This window comes from Amphiura filiformis, chromosome 12 (assembly GCF_039555335.1).
Source record: "Amphiura filiformis chromosome 12, Afil_fr2py, whole genome shotgun sequence".
NCBI classification, from domain to species: domain Eukaryota; kingdom Metazoa; phylum Echinodermata; class Ophiuroidea; order Amphilepidida; family Amphiuridae; genus Amphiura; species Amphiura filiformis.
This window is the reverse complement of record NC_092639.1, coordinates 14,313,532-14,333,198: the sequence shown is the minus strand read 5'-3', so window position 1 is coordinate 14,333,198 and position 19,667 is coordinate 14,313,532. Positions and strand designations below refer to the sequence as shown.

At 36.8% G+C, this 19,667-nt stretch overlaps 1 protein-coding gene across 1 annotated transcript in view; it reads right to left on the bottom strand.

Moving 5' to 3' along the window:
* Positions 1–19,667, bottom strand: part of LOC140166652 (uncharacterized) — a 172,689-nt gene that overhangs the window by 41,431 nt on the left and 111,591 nt on the right. The window contains 13 exon segments of the mRNA XM_072190151.1: positions 1,862–2,019; positions 2,697–3,020; positions 4,356–4,667; positions 5,931–6,215; positions 7,006–7,116; positions 7,471–7,639; positions 9,246–9,336; positions 9,968–10,430; positions 11,738–11,912; positions 12,575–12,783; positions 13,292–13,439; positions 15,028–15,227; positions 17,474–17,599. Coding sequence (XP_072046252.1) covers positions 1,862–2,019; positions 2,697–3,020; positions 4,356–4,667; positions 5,931–6,215; positions 7,006–7,116; positions 7,471–7,639; positions 9,246–9,336; positions 9,968–10,430; positions 11,738–11,912; positions 12,575–12,783; positions 13,292–13,439; positions 15,028–15,227; positions 17,474–17,599 — 2,771 coding nt within the window.

Here is a 19,667-nt window from a genome sequence, read left to right as displayed (position 1 = left end):
TAAGTACATAAGTAAATAAATAAGTAACCAACTAAATAAATAAATAGGTAATAAATAAATCAGTAAAATAACTAAAGCAAGTATTGAGTTTAAAAATGAATAAAAAAACATATGAACATAAAATACATGATGCAATATTTTCTAAACATTTCTGAAAAATAATAAATTTACTAAATAATTAAATAAGATAAAAATTACAAATGAAAACAACCAAGCTGAGCAACCATCAGCCAAGCAAACAGCTAACTAACCAACCGAGTAAACAATCAAACAAACATAAAACCGTGTTATTTTCCTAACAGAACAAAACGGAAAACAAAAGAAAAACAACAGGATTTAAACACTGTCGCCGGTGTACGGAAAAACTGCATTGTGCAACAAGCATTGTGCATCCAGATCATAACAAATTAATAATTCCACTTCAACGCGTTCGTGTGCAAGCCTTGTTGAACGCGTAGTTGAACGCAGCAGATCGGCCGCGTGTAGTTGTACCCACGGCAGCGGCATGCTTTGAAGTCAATGAACTTTACGATCAAAGGACTTTGGCGACGAGTACCTCGCGGTGAGTACCTTCACTGCTACTTCACTGCTGACACATGGGTACACCATGGATGCGGTTACTGTGCAGGTACTTCCGCTGAAGGGCCATTGAAGTACCCCCGACTATGGTGTGCCTATAAGTCACCTACTCGGTACATCGCAGTTGACTCTTAGGTGACGCATGGCGGAGTATCGATGAAAGTACTTTGCTACGGGGGTATCTACAGTATGGTGGCCGACGCTGGTACTTTGGTGTAGTACCAACGTCGACCACAAAGGGATTGGGTACTCGGTAGTAGCAGCGGTAGTAGCCGCGAAGTAACATTGCAGCAGAGGTACTACGTCGCCAGGAATCTTGTAGTGTATGAATGCTCTTATAATGTTCTTCATATCTGGGTTTTTTTGGTTGTATATTTTCATGTGATTGCGGATAAGGCCTACACACAAAAAAAAACCAATGCCCTCAATCTTTTACCTACCTCAGGAGATTCCAACATAGCATAAAAAGAGCAAAATCTATTATACATTTTGTAGGTATACGTCATGTCCACTGATGTCTGGATATAAACAATTAGGATACATGGTTTGGCAATTAAATCATGCCACATTTGTTTTGAACTATAATTACAGTTGTTGATGCTTATGTATGGGGGTGTGCGTGTAGGTGTGTATCGTCATGTGTCATTCATATCTGTGTATGGTTGCTAGGCATACCATGCTCATACCTGTATGTAAAGGGGTGTGTGTATATATGTGATGTGATCAAGCAAAATTAGTCTGAAGTCGGTCATATTCAATTTTCAGTTTTTTACATGGTCATATAAAGCAATTGCAAAGATACATTTTGCAGAACCCCATGTTGACATTGAACATTTAGTTCCAAAGATATAAACAGATGAAGTGTTTCCAAAACAACAGGCAACAAAAGAAATTATCGTTGTTATTTGGCCATATCTGAAAATCAATATATCCGACTTCCGACTGATTTGCTTGATCACATCACATATGTGATGCGATCAAGCAAAATGAGTCGGATGTTGGGAATATTGATTTTGAGATATAACCAACAATAGGATTCAACTTCCTTTGTATTTTATTGTTCTGAGCAACACTACAATGGCTATTATCTCTGGAACCATAAGTCTAATTATGATGGGGTTTTCAGCAAAATATAGCTCTGAAAATGGCTCATCTAATGAGATTAAAAACTGAATTTTGATTTTGAATGACATCAGATTCATATTGCTTGATCGCATCACATATGTAAGGGGGGTGTGCGAGGGTCAATGTGTATATATGTATCATCATGGATCATTCATACCTGTGTATGGTTGCTAGGTACTCCAGCCAGATGTCCATGCATAACATTACACTCCTCCTCAGCATCTTTGAATCGCACCAAGTTATCAGGAGCAAATGCTCTGACGCAGTGATCTTCATGCTTCAACCATCCATCATCACATTCGCCTTGGAAGTCATCTAGTGAGGACAATAGTAATGAAAATTTACACCATTAAAACAAATTTATCCAGTGAGTTGTTCATTCAATCATATAGAATGGCAGTTATTGGACAGAGTCAAGTTCGGTTAACATTTAGTACAACAGCTTGATTGAGTTGGAACGTCTTGTACAATAAATACTGAATGAATAATCAGTGTAGAGCCTTCTTCTTAGATCGATGAAAGACAATGCACAAAAAAAATGTGTGCACATGAACTATATATTAACCTAATTTAAATACTTTGACTGTAACAACAGCATAAGGCCTTTGTTGTTATTATAAAGGGAAGGTTACCTATAAATTCAGAGGGGAACAATTGTAATTTGATGGGAATAAGTGGCTAAATAATGGATTTGTTTCTCTCACCACAGTAAGGCAATCAAAAAAGAATAATGGATTAGAAATAGAACACAGGCCTTAACATTTAAAGGATTATATACCTCATATATAGATTCCTGTCATCTGATTGGTTAAAAGTGCAGTCATTGAATTAGCTATGCCCTCAAAATGAACTATGGACCGGTCATGGAAACGAACTATGGACCGGTTGAGTCTATGCAGTATGCATGCGCAATCGCAACATACATCCATTCGGTATATAAAACAAATATTGACTGCTTTATATTCGGGGCATGGTTAAAATTTCAAACTTACAGATATCCTTAATCTTAGTCTCCCAGGTCACACATGTGTAATTCACATCCAGATATTTATTCACTCCATCGCATGGATCAGTCAAAAATGACTCCATTGACACGCCAATCTTGCACTCATGTTGCAGGTGACAGAAGAGGCGAACACGTTCTAAGGAATTAGATAACGTGCAGTTGGTAGGTGGATATCGGTCATGGCTGGGGCAGACAGAGTTGTCCATGGTTCGGCCGTACATGGCATCTTCAATAAACAGGACCTCGTTGGGGTCGTCACATTTTAATTCCATGAAATCTCCTTCACATATGCGCTTGTGCTTCACATACTCTGAAATAAAACAAGTAGGATTGTAAAATTGTAATTAATCTGATGGTTTAAATAGGGGTGTGAGTGACCTCTATTGAAAAAAGAGGAACTTTGTTCAAAAAGAGGAAAAAAGAGGAAAAGCACTGAAATATGCTCAAAATGGGCTGAAAATGAAAGAAAAAGCTAAAATTTTGCCTCAAAGAAAAAAGAGTAATTCAGCTTAAAAGAAGAGATTTCACACCCCTGTTTAAAACAAGATTGGCACTCAGATGGACGGACACATGTATTGTAAGGAAAGATGATACACTTACACACACCCTGCGAACACCCTTGTTTGTTTTGCATAACAGTTCTTTTCCGACTAACCGGGACTAAAATGGTATTTTTTTGACAACCTGGGTCACCAATACTATCTCCATGGTGTCCCCCGTTGGAATAATTTCTCACATTTTCATAAAGAGAGATGTAGCATAAGAGCTCCAAAAAATCATGTCCCCATTCTTTGAGAGTCCCTGGGTGCTGGAAAAAATAAATTTAAAAAGTCCCCAATTGCAGCAAAACAATGCCCCCATACAACCAGAAGGACAACAAAATGAAAAAACAAAGAATCTCCTGTGACAATAAAGATGAACAAAAATTAATGTGATGTGATCATGCTAAATGAGTCATCTTGTCACTATATTGATTTTGAGATACAGCCAATAACACTTTGTGTCTTATTGTTCTGTACAACAGTAAAATGATCATATCCAGCGTTCGAAATTTTGGTTGTCCGGTTGCCCGGGACAACTAAAAAAGTCGCTGGACAACCAAAAATACTGATTCGGTTGTCCGCCAGACAACCATAAATCTAGCCAAAAGTCACATTTGTAGGCATACGGACAACCGAAAACTTAGACGGACAACCAGAAATTGTAATCTGGTTGTCCGTGGGACAACCATTTATTTTTCCTAAATTCGAACACTGATCATATCTCTGCAACCATAAGTCCAATCAAAATAAAGTTCTGAAAATGGCACATATAATGAACTTAAAAACTTAATTTACATTTTGCTTGACAAATGACTAATTTTGCTTGATCGCATCACTTAGGCCTTAAAAAAATAGTTTTTATGATTGGCGTGACATAAAAAAAAATTAGGGTAGATAGGTAGGGATTTTTTTCCTTTACTTTTAAAGCTGTAAATTGCATTTGATAGAGACCTTGGACCTTTTTTTTCAAATATAATTTTTTTTGGTAACTTTTTTTTTTCAAAAAAAAAGAAGAAAAAAGTCAGGGTCGGGCCTATTTTTAGGGTGGTCGGGTTACGCCAATCAAATTTTTTTTTTAGGCCTTATTCAAATCTTAAACTTACCAACACAATGGTAGGTCACATTGAGATAAAGATTCATATCAGCAGCACAACCACTCGGGAACCACAATGTTGTATCTTCTTGGACCACCTCATGGCACTGCGTCATATTATGACACAAATCTGACGTAATATACTCTAATTCGGCATCAGACGACAAACACGGTAGATCGCCAGCGCTGTATGAGCCCTGCTGAGGACAGGTGTTCCAATTAGTGGTGCGCCCCCACTCGACGTCGGTGATGTTCAGTTTCTTGTCGTCGTCACAGACCATGTGGGCTATTTCCTCACTGCAGTATATTGATGTTGTTGATTCTGAAATCATAACAAGGAAATAAACAATTTTGTGAGTGACTACACTTTTCATAACTTAAGAAAAATAGGGACAACTTACGTTAAGTTAAAAGTTGAGACAACTATTTAAAGGGCGCCATATTAGTTTGTGCTTCATTTTCAGAAATTTTGAGCAAAAGTACAAAAAGTTTGATTTTCCAAATTTTATTCCTGAAGAACAAATTAATTAAAATGAGTTGATCAATGACAACTATTTCATCCTCAAGATAATCATTACAAGCATGCAATATAGTCAGGGATGTGATTGAGGATTTCAAAAAAATCTTAAAACCACTTGGTTACTATTAAAAAAATACGGAAAGATTGTGAGAGTAGGAAGCTGAGCGACCGGAGTTTTGCAACTCATCATGGCAGGGGTGCAGTCGTAAATTTGCCACTAAATTTGCTTGATTTTGCAGTAGAAAAAATTGAGAAAGCTGGGCCAGGAAATCTACTGCTGGGCCAGTAGCTTTACAATCTCACTGGCCCAGAGGACCAGTACAAAACAGAAACCCAAGTCAGACTCTGGTGTAGGTAAACTTAAAACTTACATCTGTAATGTCAGAGTTGGACATCATGATCACTAAATTGCATGGACAAATCATATTCTAACTTAAACTTTCATCCAGTTCATTGCCAAATTATGGTAGAATTTCACTAAGTAAATCACATTCTTATGCACTTACAGATGTAATTTCATAGTATTTATTGTGATCAGGGGCGTCGCTAGACCAATATGATTCGGGGGGTGTACAGTATGGTTTGCCGACGGAAATTTTGTGTAATTTGTTGACCCAAAATTGTTTTAGCCTGGACGGCTCTCAGAAATCTAAAAAGTGGGGGGGGGTTTAACTAGTAACTACTATACCATTCACAGTAGGTCTATTATGTTACAACAACACAATTACGTAACACATGATTAATCTGTTATATAGCTCTCACAATCTGCCGACAATCACACATACCTTTGACTACATTTGCCGACAGTCACATGGTTTTGCGACAACAGTCAAATTTTGCCGACAAAATTGTGTATTGGGGGGTGTCACCCCCCCCCCATACCCCCCTCTAGCGACGGCCCTGATTGTGATAATTAATATCCTGTTCCGTGGGCACCGCCATATTGAATTTGAGCCAGAAAAATGACCCGGAAGTTAGTGAAACATATTTTTTTAATTTTCATATTTTCCACAGGGGGAGTGTTGATTTTAAATGGAACAGCCCAACTGGTGTTTATCATCTTACCTCTGTCATATTCACAAATAAAGTTGAACTGATCCGTACAATCAACAGACATCCATTTGCCATCGTCCCATTTAGATATGACAGTACACCTATCAAACACACTGGTTGTTGGGTGATCGTATGTCCAGTTGGCATAGGCATAGAATGTGTCATCAGACCAGTAATAGGTTAAGAAGTCTTGACGTCTATCTAGCCCGATGTAGTAGTAGTCGACATCGTAGAAGAGGACATAGTTGGTGAGGAAATTGTGTTCTCTATGGGAGGTACTAGACACAAGGTGTGCACCTGATGAACAAGGAAAATAAGTATAAATTATAAATTATGATGATGGTCATTTCTGTTTTCTATTTGGTGAGTGTTTAGTTGATGCAAACAAAACAAAAACTGTTTTACAGGCCTAACTGACCCAGATTTTGCATTTTGGGATAATAATAAAAATTTTTTTGCTAAAATCATGTCAAATCAGCCATTCTTTGACCAAAATCTATTGTTTTTGACTTCAAATTTCTGAAAAAAAAATTCAGAACATTTTCAAAATATGTTTTGCTAGATTTTACAAGCTTAAAAAAAAGTTCTTTAAAAGAAAAGATGCCCGCCCATAAAACATTTAATTACATGTTCAAATTTTACTGATATGTGCTTTGGGCTGCTGTCATTACTGTGTAGACACTTTTGTGCACAGTGCACACTTGATCTTTGATGTAAACATCTTCAAATATATGGCTACAAGGTGGGAACTTTCTCCTTACCCTTGGCTGGGAAAACATAAAGAATGGGCTCGGCTGCACCTTGTCCATTATCTGTTTTGTAACCTCACATAGTATTCATCCAGAGAGGATACTGCATTACCCTTACCTTTCTGAAATGTGATGCCTTGAAGTAAAACTTACTTCTTTTGTTCATGGTGATTATGACATAATGTTGATAGCTAAGAAAATTAAAGTGTTGATGATTAGGATAAAGCTTATAAAAATGCAAATTCTGTATTTATAATTAAAGACAGAATTAAAAAGACTAGTTTGCGTATGACGTCCTGACAACCAGACCAAAAATCCTGTACTGCGCAGGATCTTACCTTCATTTTCACATTCCAGCCTTGCCTCTCTCCAAGTCTTGGTTTCATTGGTGTAGAATTTGTAGCATGACGTTTGAAACTCCTTCCAACCAGGAGGGCACAATGGTTCAACTGTGTATGCATAAAAAATAGTATTTGCATGAAGAATTTACATGTTTAGGTTCAACCAGCCAATTAAAGCCCTCTTTAGTGTGTACACAATTTACACACTAAAGTGGCAAAAAGTGCACACCATTCTCATTTTTTTTTGCATATTATTAACTGAGCAAAATATAGTGTCTAAAAAAACCAGGTTCAGGCCAGAATCACATAATGCTATGCAGTTCGGGTATCGAGCAAGGTGTCCATGTTTCATAGCTTTTCATGACCTGATTTAACCAGCCAATCTTTAGTATGTACACAGTTTACACACTAAAGCGGCAAAAAGGTACATCATTTCTTTGATAATTAGTGTAAACGACTTACTTGCTTCAGAACACCCATATACTTCCAATCTGAGACCCACACCTTCCTCGTTATCAACTTCTGACTGAATGCGCAGATAGCGTGCGTGAATTGGACGTATATTGGTATTTCCATTTTCGGTCAGCTCGATTCTCACAACGTCATTGGCACTTTGAGGTCCGGAGATTATCTGAAAGGTAAGATATCAGCGGGTGTCAATGTTTTCTGTTCATCATAATTGACATGGCAAACAACTACTGGAATCACTTGTGGCTAAGTGTAGACAAACTCGTAATAAGCAGTGTATGATATATAAGAAAATATTAGTCCACCAGACGATCAGGAAATTTAGGTAAAATTAAAAAAAACCGTCTATGTTGTCCCATGGAAATGGTTGTCCCCACTATATTTTTATTTTTCAAAACTTCTTTTGCATGAGATTTCACATTTATAAATGAGAGGTAAAAATTTAAAGTTACACACCACAAATGTAGTTGCACCTTCAAAATGTAGTTTTAAGTGGTAGTATTAAGGTATTTTGTAAGCGCTCTGAGCCTTATGGAAATGGCGCAAATGCTCTTTGTATTGTATTGTATTGTATTGTAAGTTGAGTTCAAATCACAATAGGCTATTCCAGCTGACTTCCCTACACCCCCTATGGAAGACATGATGCTAATCTCCCACACAGGGAGTGTGATTTTCAAATGGTGTTACCTGCATGAGTGACTCCATTTGAAATCTACATCCCAATGTGAGAGATGGTCATGTCTTCCATAGGGGGTGTATGGATTTCAACTGGTAGAGCACTTTTTATTACAAACATGCACACCAATTATTACAACATCCAAACTTCCTTGGTATTCTTTCAATATGTAAACTTCAAGAATGTTTGTGTCCAGACTTCTGGTTGTCCAACTATTAGCGAAAAAGAGATTGTCTGACTTTCGTATTGGTTAGTTCATTGCAGGCAATAGGTCACAACTGGAGGTGAAATAATATCTGAAGTCTGTAACAGATCTAAGATACACATGGTTTTAAACTTTGTTTTTCTTAGACTATTTTATTCCTTTTTTCAGTTAATTATAACACTTTGGGGTGGTTAGCTACTGTAAAAGTGGACATTTTTGTGTGATTTATTTTCTTCACATTGACCTATACACAAAAGGAATATATTCATGTGATGTTATCATGGAATAAGTATATAGAGCACGTAGTGCGATGGAATTGAAACTCCGTTCGTCGACGTGAGGCCAGGCGATCGTCACGTCACACTTGCAACATGTGGACGTAGATGGCAGCAGCATTTTTCTTTAATTAGCATATTCGTGACGTCATGTTAAAGTAAGTCTCCACAGCACTACGCATATTTTTTTACGTAGCTTTTAGTACTATCGTGGTGGCAGCAGCATTTTTCTTTACTTTTCCAAAATGGCCCCGCCAGGAGACGCCATTGGACGCCATGTTAGTGCAGGGTAATACACAGGAAAGCCGACGCTGTCGCCACCTTTTTGTATTGCGCTAGCATATGAGTTGTAACGGCCTGATGTTATTTTTGTGGTAGGAATGCGAAATCATGAAAATAAATGTAGCATGAAAATTTCCACTTTTACAGTACTCCTTCTATCTTATAAATTATATTCAGTTACCTCTTGAATCAAGCAATTGTTCTCCATTATGTTAGTTCTTTTGTAGGATGCACAACCCCATTACCCACTTAATATTTCAGAAAGTTGTCAAAATGGGCTGCAGGATTAAGTCTGGCCTTAATGAACTCCTAGAACCCATTGTTTACTTACAGCTCTAGTAATGTTTTCCAAGCCCATTTCATCCAGTGTTTTCCAGGTGACGGTGTCATCGCTATACCACAAACTGAAATTACTCAAATATCTGTAAAAATTAGAAAAAACAATACAGATTATATAGTTGTTATGATTTGATACATTGCTTAACTATGGCCAAGAATTATACCTAGTAATATTGAATTTTCTAAATGGACTTTAATTATAAATCTCTGACAAACGTTCTGTTTATTTTGATTCATTTTTGAAGAAAAAATAAGACAACAAATTAAGAGAGAAAGTATATGAACAGGTATGACTCTCTAATGCAAAGCACCTTGATAAAGCAATAAAAATTGAAACTATTATACAGGCTATATCAAAATTCTTTCATTCTGTCAGAGTACCATGTGTACTACATACAGAAGTGTGCCCCGATTTGGCTAAATGAACCATATCATGAAATCAGCATTTGATTCCAAGAACAAAGCAAAATCACATTGTGTGACCTGTTCTTATCACAATATAAACAGAGTGCATGCATTTGAAAGTGGGACAGGACTCTTCATGATAGTAAAATCAGGGGTGTGCTGAAAAACAGTGTAACATCAGGGTTTAAAACACCAAATTTGGGCTGAAAATAAAGAAAACATGTCAATTTTCTCAACAAAAAAAAAAACAAGAGGAAATCAGCTGTAAAGAGGAACTCTCACACCCCTGTAAAAAGTTTGAAACTATACCTGTCTCCTTCTGGCGTGTCCACTCCTTGCATTGTCAACCCAGTTATCTGAACCCTATCTCCAAAATCTATCTCCATCCACTGATCCAATGAACTCATCACACTGCTGTTCTCAGACACCCATCCATTCCGACGATATATCGGGTTATCTGGATTCCATAGTCTTGCAAAATGCGGCATATAGTCTGTGTTGTTTAAAGACAGATGATTCACAAAATCGTACGTATCACCGCATACACATGAGGTATTGTTAGATGTCACGTTGGATGTCGAGTTGGATGTTGCGTTAGCCATACAGCATTCATACCAATCTTTATCAACAGTAGAAAGGAACCAATCCTCGTTGAGAATGTCTGATATATTATAGGTGTAAATCTCGGGAATAGTGCCGCCGAATGTACTGGAAACGTTCATCCTTTCTGCACGGAATGTATGGTCACCGAATCCATAAGGTTTAAAACATACTGTGGAAGTAATACATTTTTTGTAAAGTGGATATTAATTACTGGTTCATTAACATAAACAATGGGATTTATAATGTACCTTTTACAAAGAAAGTGAGGTGTATTCACAGAAGAAAAGAAGGAGAAAGAAATAGCCGAGACAAAGAGAAAACTACAACTTCAGGAAGAGGTGAGGTGTCGAATGTCCCCCATTCATTCCTAAACATTCAATTATCATAAGGACTCCCCATGAACAAACAACCTGAATTGATTGGGACAGTCAGCAGTAAACACCCTAATCTTTTGAAAACTGACTGCAATTTCATGTACAGATACGGATCTCTGTACAGTAGACTGACAGCTTCACATCCCCTCCTAAGGACATGGTACTCTCACGTTTCATTTACCCAATTCTAAATGGGGGAGAGTGGAAGTATGAAAACTTTGAACTTAATCTATAGATGCTCTCAACTAAATTTTGCTCTGAAGATGGTACTCGATTCCCAAAGCTCAGTCTTCTGATAAAGACTTCTCCGGGGAAAGATTAAACCCTACTCATGTTTACCGACCTGGAGTACAAGTAATTTCAAATCTAAATTGAGGCTATTTTCTGCAAGCAAATAACCACCAAGTTGCCACTACCGTGTATTGAATCCAGGACCCAGCATCAGAGGCAAGTACTCTTACACCTGCACCACACAATCCATTTAGTCATCTTCATATAAGGCCAATCTTGATTTGTCTCAAAGCCCCTGCGTGCATTAGTAAAATCCCCTGCTTTTTGCGCATTATTCAGTTTATTCTGCTGGTTTTTTAAAAAAATCCACCACACTAAAATCTTATGTCTGACATCGCCAGGAGGTCAAAATAGCCTAAATCATAAATCTCAATAAAATTCTTCATCTTGACTACAGTGAAACCTCCTTGAGAGATGAAGAGGTGGTCATTTCTTGTCAAAAAGATTTTCAACTTGGGAAGGGCTTAGAGATGAACTATTAAATTAAGATGGCCTAAGGACCAGTTTTATTATCAGAAGACAACATATGTGACACGATCTGGTCCAAGGGGGCCAAATGCGGCAAATTTGAAACTGAGATAAAGGTAAAAATTTGGAATAAAAAACAATAAAATACAAAAGAAAATAGACACCAAAAAACGTCATAACTTCAGAATCAAGTATGCTAGAGCTTTGGTATTTTCAGTAAATGATAGCCTATTGTATGCATAATGTAATAATTACGTAACTCAATTGTCAAAAATGCCTCCTTTGGCCCCCATGGACCAGATTGTGTCACATATTATAAATTATCAGATGACAATATATTTACCATCAGTAAGAGGACTAGGATCAGCTGTATTCACACTAGTACATCCACGTAGACCAGCAACGGTAGACAGAGCATTGTTGACTTCCACTGGGAAAATCTTGAGATACTTAGCGTCTATGGGATTTAACAAAGGATTGCTGACAAACTGGACATCATCATAGTTGCCTTGGAAGATCTGAGAAGTAAATACAGACAAAACAAAGTATTGGCCTGATAAATTGCTGCTATGTGTTCCTTTAAAAATATGTTGTTATTCATAGGAATACCTCTATTACTTTCTTTTGATAAATGTAATGATCTACATGGATACACCAAAACCAGATTTCTACATTAAAATTATGCAACAATCTGGCATAAGATCGGAATGACTTATTATTTGATATTGCTGAACTCTGTATTTATAGTTCATAAAATTAGTCCCTGTGGCTTCTATTAAGCCAATTTGTTTATTTGCATATTTATGAGAGCCAATTGGTACACATGCTTAATAATTTGCACATTTTACATATACAGGAAAAAACTTGCACAGAACGATTAGATGTTAATGACTGCACATCAGTTGTTTGAAGACATTGCGAAAAATCTAAACATTTTGATTTTCGAACTGAAGAAGGATATTTTGAGGTCAAAGACTAATGTTACACATTTTTCACAATAACCCAACAAAATAACTAATGTAAAGTCATTAGCCCCATTCATAGCTGTCATTTGTTTGATTCGTTTGACAATATTGTCATATTTGTTTATAAAAAAATACAATTTTAATTTATCTTTCATTTGGGAATGTCTTCCATAGAGAGTGTATGGATTTCAACTGGAATGGCCCATAAGACTTACCCTTGGTACTCCATCCTCTCTATACATAGCCCAGTCTACATCATTCTGACTGAAATAAAGTTTATACCACTTGATCCAATTACCATTGCTACCCTGGGTGCGAATCACGGTAACGGTATATAGACCATCTAGTGTCATCAAGACGGAGTTGTTCCCGTAAGCCGAAACCTCTGAATTAGTTGTCTCTATTTCATCAGTTCCACTACATGCTATGAAAATAAAAAGTTTAGATAATTTAATGGTTGCTGGATGAAGTTACTTCAAATTAAGTTTCTATTCAAGAACTATATTTAGGCACCGGTTCTCAATTATGGATCATAATAATAGGTAAGGGAGGAAATCAATGAAACCCTATAAACGTACCTAAAGAAGTATTGTTAGTACACTTATGTCTCAAAGTCCATGGCAGTTTAAAAAAAAGAATGTAATTTTTTTTTAGATTTTTAAAATTTTGAGCAAAATTTAGTATTTTTCAACCATTTTTGGTGACAATCTCACAAAGTTGGTCAAAATTTAAACAAATAACAAATCAAAAAAATGGTCCTAGAAATTATTCCCTAACACAGCTAGTTTTATTCATAGTGCTTCATTGGTCTTTTAGCCTGTTTCCTAAAGATTACAAATATGATAGTCAGTATTGTTGTCCTGCAAACTTTGGATGGAATTTTGGAAAAGAAGAAGAAAAATTGGAACACATTGTTAGCTTTGTAATCTTACCAGGTGGTGTAAAGCATCCATAGATTTCAGCACGCAGACACACCTCATTGTGCCACTCATGTGGTATGATCCGTACAGCAACAACATCATCCACAGGTCCTAACGTACTATGTACTACTGCATACTGATCTATGTTACCATAAAATATCTGAAGGTGAAAAAAGACAAGGTTAGAACAAGTGATTTTGCAACATTAAGTTAGCAAGTGGCAGTTAAGAATCGATGAGAAGCAAATGGGAAATCACATCACTCTTTCTCCCATTTGTTTGTTTTAGATTTAGCTCCACATCTATCTTTGATTTTCAGTTCCAATTTTACTGTTTTTTATAGCTTTTGTTCAGTAATCAGCTCCTCAAGTTTCAGCTTTCATTGACTGCTCAGTGCCAGAAGTGGGTAAGTGCAATAGCTGCTATGTGTAGATGAGTACAATATATTGTGTGTAAATTGTCAAATGTTCACAGGGCAGCTATTACACTAACCCACTTCTGGCAGTGAGCAGTTGATTTGTATTCCATTCCATATTAGCTCTCTATGTCTCCCCTCTTATCATAGGAACCAGCTTCTCATTTCTTTATCAATTCTTTGAGACCCATGTTGTTCCAATTCATTTTCGTATGACTCAACTATCCAAAACTGGCACCACAAACCCCTAATAAAATTTAAATTGGTTTAGCTCTTGTTTCATATGAAAAATATCTGGATCCTAACGGAACCATGCTCAATAAATTGCACAAACCATGCAGATTAACAATATCATTTATAAACATGCTGGCCTGCATGGAAAGAAGAGGAAAGAAACACCATTTAAATATAATTGTTTAAAGAAAAGATAATAGAGCCAATCACACCAAAAATCATGCAACTAGTCTATGCTTAATCTCAAGGCCAAATCTTGTACCACATATAAGACTGGCTCCAACAAAACCCGAAACAAGTCGCCAGACATGCTTTTGAGTTAAGGGGGTACTACACCCCTGGCCAATTTTGTGCCTATTTTGCATTTTTCTCAAAAAGTATAGCGCATCGGTGACAAGTAAGATATGTATATTATAGAGGCAAGGACTATACAGCTACTGCACTGAAAATTCAGCAACTCAAGGCAAGTAGTTATTGATTTATTGATCAAATATAGGTTTTCCCTCATTTTTGAGTGTAACACCACAACTGTTATCTGTGCTGAAATAAAAATTTCCAGTGCAGTAGTTGTAGTCCTTGCCCCTATAATATACATATCTTACTTGTCACCAATGCGCTATAATTTCTGAGAAAAATGCAAAAATAGGCACAAAATTGGCCAGGGGTGTAGTACCCCCTTAAAGGCCTTTAAAGATAACATTCCCATAAAAAATATCAAACTTTGGAATTCTTTTATTTAATAGTATTTGACTGTCAGACTAAGTGGACTTTCAAATCCTTGAAAGAACTTATTAAAAAGAAGTTTATTTAATCAATAATTAACAGTTGAACTATGATAATCCCTATTCAATCCTGTGTAAGGCAGATAACTAATTGGCTCATTACTCAGAATAGCAATTTAGCAAAAATATCAAGGTATAATTTACACAATTATCCATATCTTTAAAGGTATTGATGCTATTTATATAATTTTGTTATTATTTCAAAGCTTATTGTCTAGTGCTTACATTTTTATTCAAATAATGAAATGTCAAAAATGCGACTTGTTTCTGGTTTTGTCAGAGCGGGTCACATGTGTACTTTTTAAAGTGAACCATTACCTTAACACTGCCACTTTCTTCATAGTCAATCCAATCACTGCTATCCACGGTCATATAAGATACGTTATAGTATGTCACCCAGCTGTTGTTAGCCTCGTTACCTTGGATACCAATCCTCTGTAGGGTGATGGGTGAGTGGAGGTCTATCTGTAACCAATGTGGCTCGGAGCTATAATTGTCTGGTTTCCAGCACATGGATGCTGTGGGATTAAAATGTTTGAGAAGATGAATATTAATTATAAGTGTAACAAAATTAAGATTATAATGATGTATATTCATACGTAGCGGTAAACGTAAATAGAAAGCAAATTTATACTTCTCGCTACTCAAATTTGGTACACTCACCAGAGCGCTTTCACCGGGTCAACCGGCGTCTTCAGCGGATGTTATTGCTCTGAAGATTGTTGTTGCTAGTGATGTAGTACTAGGACACCTCCGATGACGTCACAGATGTTGATGACGTCAAACTTGAAGATGTTTTAACAGAACATAAATCCAAAGCGGCCAGTTCCAAGTCAGTGATCAAGGAACACATCGACATGAGCAAAGGACACCAGATTGACTGGTAGAACGTAAAAGTGTTAGAAAGGGAGTCCAAGGACTTCCCTCGCAGGGTCTTGGAAGCAATCCATATCAGAACTAAAAGACCCAGACTCAACCGTGACAAAGGGTTGGACATCAACCCTGTCTGGGACAACCTCCTGACACCCCCCCCCCCCCGGAACCAAGGGGGCGGCACAACATCTTCAAGTTTAACGTCATCAACATCTGTGATGTCATCGGAGGTGTCCTAGTACTACATCACTAGCAACAACAATCTTCAGAGCAATAACATCCGCTGAAGACGCCGGTTGACCCGATGAAAGCGCTCCGGTGAGTGTACCAAATTTGAGTAGCGTAGAAGTATAAATTTGCTTGTTTACAAATTGCATAGAAGTGAAGGATAAGTCATTCAAATTGTTATCAGGTATTTTTGAAATAAAAAATTTGGCAAAAAACAAAGAAAATATCAGTATTGACAAAGTTGAAACCCCATTCGTATACATGTAGCTAATTAGAGAAATTACAGATTTGTAGTAAAATGTCTTCTATTGTCTTTAATACACGGCTTTCAGCTTAACCACTAGCAGACTATGTTAGCACATCTATGACCGTAACAAAGGTGCCAAAACCTAAATTTTGTTTAAACTTACAATTTTACATGATTGCACTGTACTAATGAACTAAAATTCCCTGCAAAAATCATAGCCTTAGGTGCTGTATTTGTGACAAAAAATCTGATTAAAATCTCAGGATTCTTAGACTTAATTTCTTCATGATTAAAATTATCAGTTGCACTTGTGTATGGCTGGAATGGGCTATTCCATTTGAAATCCACACTATACCCCTGTGGAAAAATTTTTGAATTTTAAATGGAATTAACACATTAGGCAGCTGCTCCATTTGAAACTTACCCTCCATCTGTGGACGATTCTGGTTGAATTTCTCTCAGAGGGTGTATGCAATTCAAATGGAACTGCCAAATGTGCTAATTCCATTTAAAATTCATACTCCCCCTCCGTGGAGGATATTTCCAAAATCTTCCACAGGGGCAGTGTGGATATTTCAAATGGAATAGCCCAATATCTCATTGCGTGGGGGAATCTATGTTTATAACACTTTAAGCTGATCGATGTCATTAACGACTGACTGACTGATATATGGAATCATGATCTACGTGATGGAATAAAGTAGCGATTTTCTTTCATTTTTGTCATCAGTTCAGCTCAAAATTATAAGCGCACATATAGTGAAAACTAACATCTTGTGGTACTGCTTTAAGTCAAGAGATACGTGGCATGCCTGGTTGGAATTGATACATATAAAAAAGGGACTGGTGCACATTTTCTAGGTAAGCATGCTCTTATAATGTTGTAAAAGTACTTTGGTTATTTACTGAATAATTTTGTTATTTTGTATCTCTTGACTTAAAGCAATACCACAAGATGTAAAGCAGTCAAGTTAGCTCAATCGATAAGGCGTTCGACTATGGTGCGAGAGGTTGCGGGTTTGAACCCTGGTGGTGCCTATTACGCTCTCAGGAAAAAAAATTGAGCTAGCTTGAAATTCCCCTGGACAAGGAACTAACTGCTAATTGTCTCGTTGTAACCCGTACGAAACTCAGGGAGCTGATCCTGGTTGCGATGGTTATTTGTGGAATGTCTAGGGTGTGCGCTCTTGAAGCAGCAAAGTCCCTGATTTGTTGTTAAATGGTTTATGGAATGATGTGGGCCGTAGTGGTCAGGGACAACCTATAAAGTGGGCTGAGGCTTGTGGATCAACATCTAGGCGTTGTGCCTGTGCGTACCCCACTATAAATGACTGTGCTTTTTTGCGCTTTTTTGTTAGCATGGGGATTTGGTATGCTCTGAATAATTTACAGTTACAATGTTGTATTTGTACTTACCTGGGGAGTTGCCTAGATTAAGGCGGCCATGATAGGCAAGATCAGAGTCTATTGATGCTAACGATGAAGAACTAATGAACTTATCAAAGATGCGTCCATCAAACATTCCAAGAGGCTCACTGCAATCTGAAAAAAAGAAGAAAATAAACAAAAAAAATAATATTCTTTGCTTGTTCCATATAAAACTAAAATTCTAACTTCCAAATCAAGGTAAATTTTGCATTTAAGTTTTCTGTGGGAAAATCGAGAGATTTATAAGACCGTTAAGAAGGGACATGGCCCTTTACAGGATCATACAGGACCATCAAAATATAGGATCCACAACTTAAAAGTTCCCCCCTAACACATTTTTAAATAATTGGAACATATATTTTCCAAAATGTTAAAAGACCTGTGTAGCTGTACTTGTTTTACACATGTGGACCAATTTATAGCATCACACATCATTGTGTTCAGTCACAATAGTTCATTATGTAAACAAAGAGGCTGTTCAAAATGTTAAAAGACCTGTGTAGCTGTACTTGTTTTACACATGTGGACCAATTTATAGCATCACACATCATTGTGTTCAGTCACAATAGTTCATTATGTAAACAAAGAGGCTGTTTAACAATTTAAGGCCACACATACATTTTTACATTTCATAAAATATTTTTTTCTATTTATTTCAAAAAGCATTAGGGGGAACTTTTTAAGTTATGGATCCTATATATTCAACCATTCAAATTTTGGCATTTAAATTGAGTCTACGACCATGTAGTGGACACTGCGTTCAATATGCTTGGTGTGAATAGTGTTCGATTTTCATCTATTTTTTTGTGTAGCAAAAACTGCTATTCACTTTCAGATTTGAGCAATTCCAAAATTGTGAGTAGCAATTATTTTCACCATATTTTGTGGATTTTTTGTATACCTTTTACCATCGCTAAAACATTCCTACTTTCAGGGAATTCCTGCCATAACTGTATCTATCATCTTTTTCTTCCTTCTTGCAAGTTTGTAGACAAATGCTGTGGCCAGTGATCGAGTTTCGTATATTTTTTTGTGTAGCAAAAACTGCTACTCACTTTGATTTGAGTAGCAATTCCAAAATTGTGAGTAGCATTTTGCTATGCTAATCCAGGTAAATCGAACACTGGGTGTGAACAATCATACCATGTCATACAGGCAATAAAAACATACAGTCGCCAAATGTGATTGTTTGTGATGTTTTTGTGATATTTCTGATCAGCTGCTGTAAAAGTCTATAGCATTAAATGCATCTTTACATTATGTACAATCCATTGCAGCTATAAAGAACAACAGAAAAAACAAACAAAGAGAGTCCCAGATGTTACAGGTATGTTCTTGTTTTATATTAAAGCTCTAATGTACGACTTCCTTTAAATCTTAAATTTGTTATTCTAAACTCAAAATGCTGAAATAATACTAGTAATAATTGTCGGGAAGGGTTTCTGTCCATTTTGAGCTAAAATAACGCAGTAAAGTGAAAGAAACCCTACTGGTTATTTTGACTGTTTAACATGAAGTTCTATAGGAAGGCATAAAGTCATTATTTTATGAATTATGGCATTATGTCAAACTTTGCTCTATATTGAACAACAAACACAACAAATTTGGCTGATTTAGGTGCAAGTTGAGACATGTGTAAACATTTATACAAATATGCCAAAAAATCAGGTTTGAAAAAAATTAACCAATTTCATAAGATTGGACATTATGGCTTTAAGAAGTCTGGCGTGTTTACTCTATGACTCACCAATACCCACCCACCCCCACACACCCAACCTACGTGTAAACACACCCCTGTGTGTGTTCACTGCCAACAGCGGACATTGTGTATTGATATGCAACCACAGATGTGTGTATGGTGTTTTCATCGCCTAACCGTGGCCTAAAATGGTGGATTTTTTGTGTGTATGATATGAAACGGAACTTTACCCATCAACTGCTGACTGTATTTTTTACACATATGGTCCGCAGTTATGAGCAAGTATCACTCAAATGCATTTAGCATATATTAGCGGTCTACTGCAGCACTTTAAAACTGCAGACAGTCCTCGGTTGTAGGAATGTCCATGGAGGAAAGCGGACAATATTAAACAAGTACACTGCCAGATATGGACAGCAACATATTGACCACTTCCAAGTTTTCAATATCCATTTACAGACACACACGTTTGAGTATTCACTA